This window comes from Pimephales promelas, chromosome 5 (assembly GCF_988280905.1).
Source record: "Pimephales promelas chromosome 5, fPimPro1.hap1.1, whole genome shotgun sequence".
Lineage (NCBI taxonomy): Eukaryota > Metazoa > Chordata > Actinopteri > Cypriniformes > Leuciscidae > Pimephales > Pimephales promelas.
In genome coordinates this window covers 30045787-30062311 of record NC_142773.1, presented here as the reverse complement: position 1 = coordinate 30062311, position 16525 = coordinate 30045787, and the positions used below count along the sequence as shown (strand labels likewise).

Below are 16525 nucleotides of genomic sequence, written 5' to 3'. Positions count from 1 at the left end.
GAAAATTAAACATAGGATGTTGGATGTTTTAATAAAAGAAAATTAAAGGAGTAGTTCACTTTTTAAAAAAAACTTTTGATAATACTCACCCCCATGTCATCCAAGATGTCCATGTCTTTCTTTCTTCAGTCGAAGAGAAATTAAGGTTTTTGATGAAAACATTCCAGGATTTTTCTCCAAATAATGCCCTTTTTACTGGGCACCAAACGGTTCAAGGTCCAAAAGACACTTTCAGTACAAACTGTTCAAAGGGCTTTAAACGATTCCAGACGATGAATAAGGGTCTTATCAAGCGAAACGATAGCTCATTTAAAAAAAAAAAAAAAATAACAACAAAGTTTAAGTTTTATAAGCTCAAATGCCTGCCTTGCTCTGTTGTGTGTGATTCTTCTGTTCAAACTCGTTCATCAAAATGAACAAATCTTTTTCCGAGTCAATTCGTTCATTTCTTTCGTTCGTTGAATGAACCAAGTGACTCGAGAAAAGATTTGTTCATTTTAATGAACGAGTTCGAACAGGAAAGTTATGAACACGCATTACAGAACAAAGCAAGGTGAGCATTTGAGCTTATAAAACTTAAACTTTGTTATTATTTTTTTTAAATGACTGATCGTTTCACTTGATAAGACCCTTATTCATCGTCTGGAATCGTTTAAAGCCCTTTTAACAGTTTGCACTGAAACTGTCTTTTGGACCTTGTGAAGTGAAGTCTATTATATGGAGAAAAATCCTGGAATGTTTTCATCAAAAACCTTAATTTTTTTTGACTGAAGAAAGGATGACATGGGGGTGAGTAAATTATCAGCAAACGTTTTTTTTAAAAGTGAACTACTCCTTTAACGTTTCAGGCTGTGCAATTCTATGACTTCCACGCATCGTTCCTTCAAATGAACTTTAATAGGTAAATATCAATGCTGGAAAAACAAAACTGTTAAAATAAACATTAAACTAGCAGCATCATGAGTACACACACAGTCCGTAAAATTCATCGTCAATGGCTTTACAAAACAGTAAACAGCAGATAATGAGTATAAGTGCAATTCAAGTGTAATAAGTACAGATAACATAAATGACTAAAAGAAGTAGAAAAAGGAAATAAAAGTTAAAAAAAGGTTTTAGGTTTTTGACTTAATTAAGCTGCCAAAGTATGCAGTAATTGTTTTCAGTTTGTTGTTCAAAAAGTTCTGCTCCACTTCTACTTTCCCACCTGGGCCGGCGAGAGATGCGATCTATACAGAGTGAAAGACAGAAAGAGGAAGTAGAAATGAGGCAGAGCAGGTGTGAGTTCCCATCACAGGCAATATGGTCACTAGTTGCTAATATGAACATATCAGTATGATATCATCATAGTATCTTGGTTTATGGAAAATTAATCTTGAATTTAAATCACAAGTCACACTAATACATAGTTTGAACAATACAAGCAGGGGTGCAGTGATGGGAAAATGGTAATGATGTATTTACTTTTAGATATTAGTGTAGAAATTTGCTAGTCAGTCAGTCTGACACAGAATATTCCGGAAAGCAGTGTGGTTTCAAAAGGCGCGACCACACTGCATCAGACAACTTACAGCTGCAATTGACAGACATCATATGCACTAAACTAACTCAGGTATACAGTCAACAAACACATTCTGTGAAAATAATTAAAAATGTTTGATTATATAAGTATATGTTGTCATTGATGGACTTTGGCACTTTTACTTTGTACTGCTGGATGGATGACGCACTCTAAAGTGATAAAAGGAAATAGAAATATGTCTAAGACTAAATATAGGCATAGCCACCATGAGTACTAATGATACAAATATTAAAAGGGTTAAACCAAGTGACCAACCACAGAAGATTTGACTACATATGAATTAGGAACACTGGCTAAAAGAACATGCTTCCAACTCCTATGTTTAATAAAGCTAAAAAAGGAACAAACGAAATCTGAGGATTGGTCACAAACATATAACGGAGCACAAAAACCAGATACAGAGCAGTGAGAGCACAAATGTGGGTATGCTGATGAACAACCACAAAACAGCAACAATTTGTCAACCACTGTGGCCAATGTGATGATCATTTTAAGATGTACGTATATTAAAGTAAAGTTAATCCATATGCTACTGTAAACAAAAATAACTTTTAACATCAACATAGAAAAGGAGGTTTTCAGGTTACCATTTTAAAACTGATTTGTGTAAATAAATGACCATTACCTGTTCCATGTCTGCATTTCGAGGAAGAAAATAGACAATATTGTCCGAAATCATTTTTGACAACCTGAAAATTTCAAATGTATAAATGTTTAAGGAAGTTGAAACGGGTTTGAAGCATCTTGACCACATATGTTAGAAAGTATTTACGGTACTTAATACCACAAAGTGTGTTGCGAAAAAAGACAAATTTGAACTTTCCACTTTGAATGAAAACCTCATTTGAAAGGAAAGAGAATAAAAGCACAGAGTGTAAGACTTAAAGGATATCCATCAGGAGTCATCATAGTCTTGATGTTGAAGACGTCAGCACTGAGGTACTCTGGTCCTCCCCACGGGGGACTGAGGAAAACCATGTCTGCTCGCAGGCGTGGAGCCAACTCCAAGAAGTCTCCCTGCAGGAAATCTATCCGGTGCGCCACACCATACACTTCTGCGTTGTTCTGTGCCAGAGCCAGGCGTATGGGGTCGATGTCAATGGCGATGACTGTGTGGCAGAGAGAGAAAAACAACTATCTATCTATCTATCTATACGTATACGCTCAATTGAAGAAGATACATTTTGGTTACACTTTATTTTAGGGTGGTGAAGTTACATTGTACATAATAATTAAATAAATGTACTCACTATTGAGTTACGGTAAGGGATTGGGTTAGATTATGCATAATTTACAGTTTTTATAGTATGTACGTGTACTAATGTGTCAGAAGACATGCACAAACTACGATGGAAACAGATTTACTGGAAAAAAAATCCTTGATGCTCAATCAAAAAAAAAAAAAAAAAAATCTCAAAAGTTGATTTGATCATTCTGAAATCCCTAAGCCAAAGTCTGTCGTCAGAATGATTTGGTTTAATGCCCTGCGAGAAGTGTCTCACTGCCACACTGGCTTCCCCAATTGCAGCAACTTTTATTTTTATTACACATATTTTGCACCGATTTCTCAAGAAAACAAGTGACCACAATAGAAAAAAAAAAAAAATCATACAATTTTCAAGAAGTCTAAATTGAATGACTCTAAAAGTGTAAAAATGTGTTGTAACCATCAAGTGAAAAAGTAACAGCTTGATTACATGCAACATTTTAAAATATTATATATATATATATATATATATATATATATATATATATATATATATATATTACATTTTCGAATTAAAATAAATTGAGATAATTTAGGATCTTTTGTAATTCGTAATATTCAATATTTATGAATATTCACATTATTTAAAAAACAAAAAAACAAACAAAAAAACATGCTCACCAACATGGCATTTATTTGATCAAAAATACAATTAAAAACAGCAATAATGTGAAATATTATTATAATTGAAAAACAACTTCTATTTTAATATATTTTAAAATGTCAAAGCTGAATTTTCAGCATCATTACTCTAGTCTTCAGTGTCACATGATCCTTCAGAAATCATTCTAATATGCTGATTTGCTGCTCAAGAACAATGTCTGTTTATTATCAATGTTGAAAACATATTTCTTTCTTTTTTGATGATTGTATACTCGCATGTAATCAAGCTGTTACTTTTTACTTGATAGTTACAACACATGACACTTTTAGAGTCGTTCAATTTAAACTTCTTGAAAATTGTATGAATGTTTTTTTCTCTATTGTGGTCACTTGTTTTCTTGAGAAATCGGTGCAAAATATCTGTAATAAAAATAAAAGTTGCTGCAATTGGGGAAGCCAGTGTGTCTCTTTTTTCCTCTATCGCAAATGACTTGCTTCTCTGAGCGCACAGACTAAATGTAATAAACGCAGTCAAATTATCTTGTGTTCGGATTCCTGGTGTTTGGGAACCAATCGTGTGAGACACTTCTCGCAGGGCATCATTCTGACGACAGACTTTGGCTCAGGGATTTCAGAATGATCAAACCGACATTTGAGACATTTGAGATTTTTTCTGGTAAATGTGTTTCCATCGTAGTTTGTGCATGTCTTCTGACACGTTAGTACATGTACTATAGTAAAAACAGTAAATGATGCATAATTAAAAGTATCTAAACCAAACCCTAACCATAACTCAATAGTGAGAACATTTATTTAATTATTATTTCTCAGTACTTATTTGAGTAAGTACAATGTAACTTCACCACCTTAAAATAAAATGTGACCAAAACGTATCTGCTTCAATTGAGCGCATACGTTTTTATGCACATTTTTAGAAGCTATGAGTTTCCATCCAGTGTTTTTTTTATGTGATATATACGAAAATGCACACACATAAATATATAAATATAATAAATAGACTCTGCACCATGAAAATATATTTTTAAAACACATTTTTAGATGTCAAAACCGTGTTATAAATCTCATATCTCAAAAAAGATTTTCAGATGGGTTCTCAAGACAAGCGAAACCAACATATGGAAGTTAGCATGGTAGGATTGTGCTGACATGGTTCTGTGGCAGTATGAAAGACAACCGTACCTCTTTTCCCAGTGAGGGCAAACTGAATGGCATTGCCACCCACACCACAGAAGGCATCGATAATGAGCTCCGCGCTGAAGCTGTCCTGCACCCTCAGAGCAATGTGCTCTGCTATCTTCTCAGGAGTCACTGAGAACCAGCCCTCTGTGGACAGAACACAGTCACATGTTATATGCACATCATATTTCAAATGAAAAGGCTCTAATCAGTTCATGCATTCTTTTTTGCCATCATTGTATTAAGATGAACAGAATCCTATTCTCTATAATTAGAATTTAATCCACCTAAATGCTCATTTTTATTGCAAATGTGGTAAGATTGTTTGCCACCAGAGGGAGTCTGTAGCTTTCATTTTCTAGTCGAAGATCTGTCCTGAAGCATGGCACTGCTTACGTCAAAGGCTGTCTCTCCCTCTCTAAATATATAGCTATTTCCATTTTAGGAGGAGCCTCTGTTGACAAAGGGATGATCTAGCTGATATCTATGAAATTCAAAATATCAGCAATCACCCCTATATCATGTGACGCCAGAAAACCATATATTTCTAAGAGAAGCTGTACAAAACCGTATAATGTGTTCAAGATAAGACTCCTGCTATATCTCTAAACATTTCATAATACTTGCAAACTAGAGCTGTGACACTAGCATCAGACTCTTGGATCTCGTTCTCTGGATTTTCATCATTTTAAGGTGCTGCATTTGAGCTGGAGCAGAAGCAGTCAGAGAGAGTGGAGTTAAACGGAGCATGTCCTCTTCTGATTCTGTGGAGACCAACACCATCTGCTTTTAGCCTCTACAAACGCATATCTGTTTTTCCGCCTCTCGTATTTTTCTCTCCACTGAGAATAGAACACCTGCTAAAGTAACAATCACTAGTCTGGAGCAAACCACGTTCAGCACTTCCTGTTTACAGTGTGAGGTCTGGACAGCGGGCGGCTGTACAGGTGCCCTCGAGTAAAGAGAACTCACAAGTGTGACCTTAATTTTCTTTAAGAAGCTTACAAATAGGGGGGAAAAAATCAACACTATGTTTTACTAATAAAGAAAAAAATACTAATACTTTCATTGGTGTCATTTTACAATTGCGGTGACATTTTCATCTGAAAAAGACCAATCCTACATTAAACCATAGACTGTAAAAAGGCATTAAGTCAACATTTAATATATTATTAAAATCAAAACCTGAGCTAACTTGAACTAATAATGTCCAGTTGTATTTTTTTAACCAATGTTATCAAGTAATAATAACAATAGTTAAGTTTGTGATCAGGACAGAAAAGATGCAAAACCAATTATCAATATATAAAATAGGCCACTGACATTCAAAATAGCCCTTTAAAATGTTTTGCTTTTTAATTGTGTTAACACGATGACATTTAAATATGTGAGAATTGTTTCTATGTAAATTATTATATTTATTTTTTCAATAAATATTATTTTTGATTACATTGATCTTTGAATATCTCCATATTTTAAGGGACTTAAATTAAATAACTGCAATTATATATTTTTTTCCCGTGATGGCACAGTATATACTGTAAGTTATGTAAAAAAAAAATATATATATATAGTTTTCAATATCAAGTATACACTGCAGTTTGACCTTTGTTTGACAGAATGACATGCCATTGTCATTGGGGAAAAAATGACAATTACAAGTATGAAATATTAAACAGACAAAAGTACAACTGATAGAATGTTTAAAACCCTAACATTAAAACCGAATTGAAGACACATTCCTGAACCTATTGTGCTTAATTCATCAGAACGAAAAAAAAAAATATTTAGTTAAAATGTAGTAGCTTTCTCCATCTCTGAAACAACTTTACATTTTGCCTGACATCATCTAAGTCTCACCTAAGTCTGCAATGCCTGGATGAAGGTGTAGGAGATACACAATTCAGCCTACGCTCTAAATGGACTGCATTTATATAGCGCTTTCATAGACCTAATGGCCACCAAAGCGCTTTACATTCACCCATTCACACACACATTCATATACCGATGGCGGTGCCAGCCATGCAAGGCGCCAGCCAGCTCGTCGGGAGCAGCTGGGGTTAGGTGTCTTGCTCATTGACACCTCAACACTTGGTCAGGTGGAACCGAGGATTGAACCACCAACCTTTCTTTTTGTAGTCAACCCACATGAACCACTGCCGCCCCAGATCTACCTCCGCTCTAGATCTACCTCTCGTTCTCGCTCTCCACTGTCCAATCAGGCAGTGCTAAAGGAAAAGAGGCTCATTATGTTTATGGGCTACTGTCTCTGTTGACATGAATAAGGGAATAGATTTGAGGCTCTGATCTCACTTTCAAACAGAATTCTAGATGCTTAGTGAAAGAGTTATGATTCAAAAGTGAGAGACGTATAAAAACACATTAGTCAGGGTACTTTGGAGAATTAAAATGGAAATCCGCCATCCGTGAGGAAAGATTTTCTAATCCCAAATAACAGGAATGTTTATGGTACCAGATGGAAAACCATTTGACTTTTGGTGCAGATTTTTCTATCAAAAAGAGGACTAGAACGAAGATCAAAATCTTTCGAGATGCCGAGAGCTCCACGTCTGCGAGTACCTTCGACTTGACAGAGTGTTCCATGTACTTTATTAGACAGGTGAGCAAATGCACATAAAACTAATCAATGTTATTTAGTTGAATATGGTGAAATGTTAGAATATGATCTGCATGTTATTTTAATGTTAATCTAGCTTACTGCTAGTCTCATATAACCAACAAACACTTTTTTTGGACCACTCACCATGGTCAAGTTTGATGCCCTCATCGAACCTGGAAAACAGACGGTAGCGCTGGGCCCAGTACTTGGCCAGCTCAGGTTCTGCTGCAATCTCAGGCGGCATCTCCACATCTTTTCTCCTTTTCCTGTTCTTTCTCTTGTTCTTTTTAAAGGCCTGCACACTCTCTGCCGGGGAAGAAAACAGTGTGAGCTTATCAAATTGCCAGTGAACACTTAATGAGAAGCCTAACTGTGTTAATCATTGGCTTGTATGTTATAGCACAGCCAGCAATTATCTCATTTGTATCAGAGCACATTGAGGCTCACCTCCCTCGGTGTGCTCAGGAGCATCTGGGAGCAAGAAGTCAGGGACGTCTAAGGGATGCAGCTCTCCTCTGGGATCAGAATCATCATCCTGTATTTCTTCTGGCTCTGGCATGAAGGCACACTGAATGTTCTGCTGATGTTCCTCACTTTTTTCACATGTTCTGTTGAGCTCAGGAGTCTTCTCACACTCTTTTTCATCCGTCCTATTGTTTGCTTCTTCCTCGTCTCGTGTAGGTAAACTGCCCTCGTCCGCTATCTCACATGGCCCGATCGGAGCTTCGGGCATAGAGGCCGGGGTCTGTTCCTCAGAGACAGCATCAGTCTGAACCTTCTGCAGGAAACTCTGGACCTGTGAGGGTATGAGTGAACGTACAGCTTTTATAGGAAGGACCAAACCCAAATACTTCACACCACAGCCTATTCACTAGTTGCACGCCACTATTTTCTGTAATGGGCTTTTGAACAATATTTATTATTAAAAGGACTAATTCAGACAGAAATGTTTATCTTATATTTTAATATTGGGAAAAATATACACTACTGTTTTTAGTAGTTTATATACACAAGTTTTCTCTTTTTAATTAGTCTCTTATGCTCACTAAGGCTGCATTTATTAGATCAAGAACAATTATGTGAAATTTTATTTAAATTTAGAATAACTATTATCTATTATAATATATTTTAAAAATGTAATTTATTGCTGTGATGACAAACCTTAACTCTCAGCTTCATTACTTCAGTGTCACATGATCCTTCAGAAATCATTCTAATATGCTGATTTGCTGCTCAAGATTACATAATGTAATCTATTTCTTTTCTTAAAAAGTAACAAAGCAACACTTTTAGTTAATTTAGTATAATGCAATACTTGAATGCACTACTTTTCATAGAAACTTTCCCCAAAACTGATCATCAATATTGAACCCCCCCCCCCCCCCCCCCCCACCCCACACACACACACACACACACACATTATTTGAAATAGAATGTAAAAGTTAACAACGTAGAAGTCTTTACTGCCACTTTTGATTAATTTAATACATCTATGTTAATTTGGTTTAATGTGTTCTTGCTGAATAAAAACATTAATAAACTATTAGTATTAAAAAAAAAAACATTTGGTAGTGTATATAGTGTACTTTTTTTTTTTTTTACTGATTTATCTCCACCAAAGGCTTTTTTCCCAGCAAAGTAGCTTAAAATAAAAGAGGCAGACAAATAAGATTCTTACATTACAATAAAAAACTACATAATTAAATCTGATGGATCCTTGGAATGAAAAAGTCTGGGATCTGGCAGCAGAAATGCAGGACTCAAGATACTGGTGATACATGTCTGTTGCAGTAAAGTTTTCGTCTTCCACCAGATCAATTTGTGCTACAGAGAAATCGATTCTAGAGCACTGCAGTAAATTGGTCTAGTCTCTTTACTTGCTAAAATCCAGTGGGGTGAAGGGGATCCACCTTGAAAAAAATCCATCTAGAAGATGACTAGATGCACTTGGTTGAAGAAAACAATTCATCTCTTTTCATCTTCAATATTCAATATCCCAGTGACCAAGTTTGAACCTGTCCTGTGTGTTTGACAGCTGGGAACGTGTGTGTTAATGTCAGGGGTGAGACTGGAGGTTAGAGCGGTCTGTCTGTCTGACGGGAGCTGACAGCGTGCAGTAAGCAGGACAGTGCTGTGATGGGATGGGGTGAGGGTAGATGAAGCAGCTGTGCAGAGTGCATAAAGTGTCATCCTCACCGCTTCTGGCTCATTGCCCATTGTATTCTCATACACACACACACACACACACACACACAAAACCCTGAACAATTTACACTGTGCTTCACTGATCCATAGTGAGGCGACCAGAATGATACATCTTACATGTAATCCCACAAAATCCATGCGTCAATAAAACCTCAGGGAACAACACAAACATACACATTTCATCGTTCAGTTGAAGTACTGCAGTTGAGGATACTAGAGGACTACATTGGGATTGGGATACCGCTGGACCCGACGCAAATCTCGCTGGAGAGGGTGGTTTTACCTTATCTGTGAGTGGGAGTGGGTCATCAAAAGATACAGCAATGAAGTTCACCGCAGTTGATCAGTATCATTCTCTTCATAAACCAGTGATTCATTATTTAATTCATTCGTTATGTTTAATTTTTTTCATATATTATTTAGGCCTATTTTCTTTGAGCTGTATGTTAATTAGCTAGGCTACATAAACACCTGTGATATCTGTAAGGTTTTTATTTTATTTTTTTATTTATTTGTCTAATATATATATATATTATTTTTTTTCAAGTAATTTAATCAAATCTAGACCATACATTTGGTTTTCTAGAGGTATAGGCGATCTTAGGCATTAAGGACTACAAACTGCATAATAAAATAGTGACAACTTTATCCACCAGAAGGGTCTCTAAAAACGTATTAAAAAAGTATATAAAAAAACACACACACAAAAAAAACATACCAATCATTGGTACTGGTAATATATGTTAAAAAGTTTGCGTCCAGATTTTTTTGGATTTTTTTTTTTAATTTAGCAAGGATGCATTAAATTGATCATAAAGACATTTGTAATGTTAGAAAAGATTTCATTTTCAAATAAATGCTGTTCTTCTGATGTTTCTATTTCCCAAAGAATCATGAAAAATGTATCAGTTTCCACAAAAAGTGTATTCAGCAGAACCATTTCTGAAGGGTCATCTGAGACAAAATGTATTAAAAGTTATTTTAAAATGTCATATTACAGTTTTTACTTTACTTTTGATTAAATAAATGCAGCCTTGTTGAACATAAGAAACTTTTCAAAAATCTTACGACACCCAACTTTTGAACAGTATTGTATCTTGAAGTAATATGTATGTAAATAAAAATATAATTTCTGCAAGGTATTAAATGTAAAGAGTCAATTTGTCTTTTGTTAATGTAAAAAAGTACTTTATAAGAACTTTTTATTTTATTTTAAAATCAGCTCTGTGCATAGGCCTTGCATTCATTGCTCTTAATTTATTTCTTTGTTCATTTTCAGTGAGAAATGCCTGATAGGGTATATGGGTAAATGCCACTGTTTTCATTTATCTTATTCAACTTTCAAGGTTTTCATTAGAATACTGCATCCCAAGAGGTTTTAAATCTAATCTACTCACTGCAGCCCTCAAATCCAAAGTTGTCTTTGGCTGACCTGATGCAACTGTTTGGGCAAAATTAAGACAAAACTAAAGTATGATTGAACAAAACATATTGGAATAGTTGAGCCAAAAATAAAAATTCAGTTATAATTGTTCACCTTCCCCTTCGTATTTGAACTTTGTGATAACAGTGAAACAAAATAACCAAATGGCATATTTGGAGCTTGATTTGTCCTGGCTATGTTAATATTATTATATACATTTATTATGGTGGTGATTGCGCAGTGGATAAGATACATGCCTTTGGTGTGAGAGACCCAGGTTCAAATCTACTTCGAGACACCAATGTATCCCTGAGCAAGACACTTAACCCCGAGTTGCTCCAGAGGCATGCGACCTCTGACATTTATAGCAATTGTAAGTCGCTTTAGAAAAAGGCGTCAGCTAAATGAATAAATGTAAATGTAAAATCAAATGTATTAGGTCTTTAGAAGCAAACCAACTCACTTTTTGAAGGGCTTTGCTGGTCTTTGGCTTTGTGGTTTGTGGTCCATCATCAGTGAAAAAGATGTGCTTGTTGATCTTGCATACTGCTTTTTTTCTTTCCTCAGGGGGCTTTCTGTTCTCACTCCTCCTGCCCACGTATGGACCCTGGACTGGTTTCAGCTTCACAACGCTGTCAAACCTGCCAAGACAAAAAGCATTTGGATGTTAACAGAGCCCCTGATTATTTTCAAAGCAGTAAAGCAGTGTCTAGCCTCGGTCCGGGTTCTTACTTGGGCTGTGCACTACGTTTCAGGCCGAGAACGTCCCACGCCTCCTCAACCGGCACCTCCGCAAGCTCCTCGGCATCCAGCTCATGACTGTGAACAGAGCAGCGAAAGTCTTTAAAGTTATTACGATCATTTAATGCCTCCATGATGATTTTTTTTTTCATCGACCACCAAACTTTTGAGGTGTAGTGTATATTTAAATAATGACGTTAAAAGAATAGAACTCAATAGATTTTCTGAGCTCAATAGTTTTTTTTTAAATTTTGTATTTAGTTTTGTATTCAATGGAAAAAAAAAAATTTGAAAAGATTTGGAATGAAATCAGTGAAACAATTATGACAAAATGATTAAAAAAAAAAAAAATGCAGAACTATACCATGCTATAAACATTAAGCATGCAACTCTGATACAATAATGTACTGAATAACACATCGGCAGCTTACGCTCTCTTCACTTTAGCTCGTCTGTTCCCTGGAGGTTCATCATCATCATCGCTCTGATCCTCATCGTTAGATCTGTTCTTTACGGGTTGTCCACTCCGATTATTCAATGGCGCAGAGGTCTGTTTCATGTTGCCATCTGAAATCACACACTTTCACTTTACTAATGATAATAGCTACGTTATCATTATAAAAAAAGCGTGTCTGTGTCTTATACCGCCTGATGTATACGGCATAAGAGCCGCTCCAGCGTTACAAAAAAGGCTGCTGTTTAGATGGCATCAGTCATGGCCCGCCAATCAGGATGACAAGAGCCATTTTTAGAGCGATTGTGAGTGGATTGTGATCAACTCGTGCACCCAGGAGCCTGCGCTCTTTACATGTACAGGCATTAAAAATGCATAGGCCAAAGTCACATGCTCCTTTCATTCAACATCTGACATCTTTTGATGTGATGCATTAAACATTCAGGCAGAGCCAAGCTTAGGCTGCAAAAAAAAAGAACTCTGGGGAAAACGATCTGCTTTTACACATTGAGCATTGAGTGAACAGAATTGTGACTTGCTATCCTGGTGATTCCAACAGTGCGGTGATGACATCATGATCACAGCTGAGCAGGCCAACTCAAAAACAAAAAACAGTAAAAAAAAAAAAAAGTCAAAATGACACCTTAATTGTCTGCTTTTTTTTACTTGTCTACTACACACCTTCTGTTCTCTTACTTTTGCAACCCTATTAATTATTTTTAACCTCTTGTTTTATCTGAAATACCTCTGATTACAAAAAGTTAAAAGACTTTAAATTTTCTTACTTTGTGATCCTCTACAAGCCTGATAAAAAGTGTTGGTAACACTTTACAATATGGGTGGACTAATATGCATTAATTCATGCTTAACTAATGCACAGATAATCCATTAATTAATGATTACTGCATCAGCAAATAATAAAGAGTCTATATGATTAATAGATTAAGTAATATATGAATTGCTATTAATTCAATGTGTTCAATTTTATTTATGTTTATATAATTCCAAACTTGTATGACTTTCTTTCTTCTGTGGAACATTAAAGAAGATATTTTAAGAAATGTTTCAGTGTTTTGTCCATTCAGTGGAAGTGAATGGTCACCAAAACTGTTTGTTTACCAACATTGTTCAAAATATCTTCTCTGTTTCCCCGAAGAAATAAAGTCATGAGGGTGAGTAAATGACAGAACCTTTATTTTTGGGTGGACTATCCCTTTATTTTGATGGTAATTTAAATATGTCAATGCTAGGGGGTGATTAATAACCATTCAATTATTCTATGTTGTTTATTTCTAATAAGTTTAAAAATACGTCATCGTGTCATTCTGAATGGCAGAAAATATAACGGACACACTAGGCCCATGCTGTGACTGACAGATTAAATCTGAACTTATTACATCTGCACTAGATTCAATACACTGAAAGTAGGTCATGGAGCAGGAAGGCGTTGACATATTTGGGTTTAGCATCACCACAGTCCCCATAGCTAATAAACAAAGAGGTTTTGAAAATACATGCACCAACCCGAAGTGTCAGTGCAGCCTCTACGTGAAGATGACCTTTTGCGGTTTCCACCATCACAGGGCTCATCAGCACAGTTACAGACCAAAGACTGCTGGTGGCCATCATCGCTGTCAACTTCCTCAGTCAATAAGCTCAGGCTGCTTATGAGATCTGTAACGCTGATTGCGTTCGATCTTTCTTCCGTCTGACTCTTGAGTTCGTCTGTTTCTCCTCGGCTGCCCTGATATTCCTCAGAAGCAGTGGTTGTGCTATAGGACTCGTCCACCGTCCAGCCTTGGGCGGCCCAGTAGTGAAACTGTTCCCAGTAGTACTGGTATGCTTGTTGGCAGTGCTCGTCCCAGCCTGCCTCTGAGCGGGAACATTCCTGCTCTGTACTGCTGGAATTTTCGGGATGTTTCTCCAGCCAGCTCTGCCACAGCAGACCCTCCCCTTGCTGCTCCCAGTACCTCAGCCAGGCTACCTCTGACATGGGACACGTCTGTTCAGCGGGGGTCTCAGCGATGTCACTCACAGCACACTGCTGTTTCTGCTCAGAGTCCTCGTCTGTGTCGGCATAATCTGGGGGGGTTTCCAAGAGCTTGATGCATCTTTTGTTCTTCAGTCTCGCCAGGCCCTTAAAGATGAGACAAAATCATTAGTTTTGACCCAAAGCCAAGTCATTTCCTAAAGTAAATGGGGTAAAACTTAACATTCTTTAATGACAATTTGCAAAAAAAAAGCTTCACTGCACTGGATAAGCCAAAGACTTACAGGCCCCGTTCACGTCTGGGCATTTACAAATGCATATATACTGTAAAAAGCCAGGTGTAAATAAATCCTAGACACATTGTATCCAAGACACATTAAGATCAGACCACTGACCTACGTGAGACGAATGTGTAAATGCTAACGCTTTTTTTCATTATTTGCCAACACAATCCAGTTTAATAATGTCTACACAGTATTTGAATACAAATTGTACGTTAATGCCAGGTGTATCAAAACGCTCACAAAGATAATGGTTACATTATCAAAGATAATTAGTTGAATTTTCAGCATCATTATGCCAGCCTTCAGTGTCACATGATCATTCAGAAATCATTCCAATATGCTGATTTGATGCTTCCGAATCATTTCTGGAAACCGTGAGACACCATCATTTAAAAGGTTGGGGTAGAAGTTACGTTCAAAAGTAGTAGTAAAGACATTTATAATGTTTTATATTTCAAAAAAATGCTATTTATTGAACTTTCTATTCATCAAAAAATCCTGAAAAAAAAAAAAATCCACAAAAATTGAGCAGCAATAATAGTTGAGCACCAGATCAGCATATAAGAATAATTTCTGAAGAATCATGTGACAAAATTCAGCTTTGCCATCACAGGAATAAATTAAACATTAAAAATAAGTTATTTTAAATTGTAATAATATTTAATATGACTTTTTACTGTATTTTTTGTATGGGCTTTGTATGCAGTCTTGGTGAGCATAAAATACTTATATTATTGTTATGAAAAATCTTAATTATTCCAGCCATAGTTCCCAAAAACGTCAAGGTCATCATGCATCCAACAAACATACACTTCTCCTCTGTTCTGATGAGCTGGCGAACTCCACAGGAAGCCCCAAACTGGCCATAAGCATGGTCTCTTCATCAACAATGGCCTCTTCCTCCTCCTCTTCCACAGAACAATTCGAATTCTCCAAAAGCTCTTCCCTGTCATTAGCTTCAACATCTACTGAAAACAAAACACCCAAAATGTAAATGTAATGCTTGTTAGTCTCATTTTAAATCATTTTTAAACATCTTAAGTTTTGTTGAGAACCATTGGGCAAATTCAATGTCAGCTAGTTGATGTGCAAATGGTCATACTCATAATTCTCCATAATCAGAAATGAACAGTACAACTGTACCTTGATTGTCAGTCTGATTTAGAATGGCTTTAAAATCTGACCGGTACAATTCTCGATCACTGTGGATGCAAATAAGAGAAATTGTGTTTTGATAACAGTAAACAGGCAAGAAACCATCATATGCTTGATTGTTTTTCAGCAGGACTGCATATTAGGAAGGACTGCAACTGAAAAATGGATCTGCTCCAAGTAACAGATAGTGACTGAGAACCCGAGGGTGTCACACTGATCACTAGGTTGACATAGTCTTAAAGGGTCTTCTTTTCTGTTCATCAGAAGAAAGACATTTTTGGGAGAAAGGTTTGGGATAACTTGATGGCGAGTAAATGACGACAGGAAGGATTTTCATTTTTGGGTGAACTATCCCTTTAACTGGTCTACGTTACCAGTCTAGCCTGTGTTCTGTAGTCTCATTTGTAGGCACGTTTCTGCTGCTCAGACCAGTTAAGGCCAGCTAAGTAATTTTCAGCAGGTAGTCATCGGTGTATTAAATTCTAACTTGCGGACTAACGCACTTAAAAAACTGCATACACATTATATCAGTTGATCAAAACAGAATCTTGTTCAACAAAAAATACATACTTGACGTAAGCTCTGGAGCACAAGCAATGTATGGTCATCTCTCTTTCTTCACCCTGATAGAAGATGATGTCAGCTAGAGGAACGACATTTAGCTTGCCGTAATTAATCATAATAGACTGAACCATGAGTGACACCTGTCAACAGAATCTACCCGAGACTTTGCTACAAACCTTATAATCGCTCTTTTACACAGACATTACAAATAAAAACGACAGCGAGAAGCTATATATAAATATACTGACGGATTAAAACGAGGAAGATTAAAAGCATTACAAAATCGATCTAATTTTATACACACGTTTAAGACTCGCTCGCCGTGCGAGTTTCCCCCCTCGTGTTTTGGAAATTGCCCGTCAAGTTAAAAGACTTTCAATACATTTACAATTCTTGTCTATGTCTAAAATGGCTTTTATGAGGGCTTAGACTTTTATTAT

General features: G+C 36.4%; 1 protein-coding gene across 2 annotated transcripts; it reads right to left on the bottom strand.

The window, feature by feature from the left end:
• Positions 1-878: 878 nt before the first annotated feature.
• On the bottom strand, positions 879-16481 carry tgs1 (trimethylguanosine synthase 1). 2 transcript variants are annotated; one of them, XM_039675672.2, is made up of 13 exons: positions 16092-16481; positions 15510-15568; positions 15177-15331; positions 13617-14229; positions 12070-12205; positions 11630-11716; positions 11361-11538; positions 7717-8065; positions 7414-7575; positions 4653-4796; positions 2475-2691; positions 2208-2286; positions 879-1229 (listed from the first exon to the last, which is right to left on the bottom strand). In XM_039675672.2, exons 1-13 carry the CDS (start codon positions 16214-16216, stop codon positions 1116-1118), a joined length of 2418 nt encoding a protein of 805 aa, XP_039531606.2. In that variant the 5' UTR covers positions 16217-16481; the 3' UTR covers positions 879-1115. The 2 variants fall into 2 exon arrangements, with proteins under 2 accessions (XP_039531606.2, XP_039531605.2); XM_039675671.2 differs by having other exon boundaries at positions 15177-15334; positions 16092-16448.
• Positions 16482-16525: the final 44 nt, after the last annotated feature.

What these genes read in the sequence shown, in the direction of transcription:
- tgs1 (XM_039675671.2), bottom strand. Translation starts at nt 16,216, where the DNA reads ATGGTTCAGTCTATTATGATTAATTACGGCAAGCTAAATGTCGTTCCT. An exon ending in AGGCTGCACTGACACTTCGG is followed by an intron (nt 12,206 to 13,616) that starts GTTGGTGCATGT and finishes GTGTGATTTCAG; the next exon opens with ATGGCAACATGAAACAGACC. An exon ending in ACTATGATGACTCCTGATGG is followed by an intron (nt 2,287 to 2,474) that starts ATATCCTTTAAG and finishes AAACATTTATAC; the next exon opens with ATTTGAAATTTTCAGGTTGT.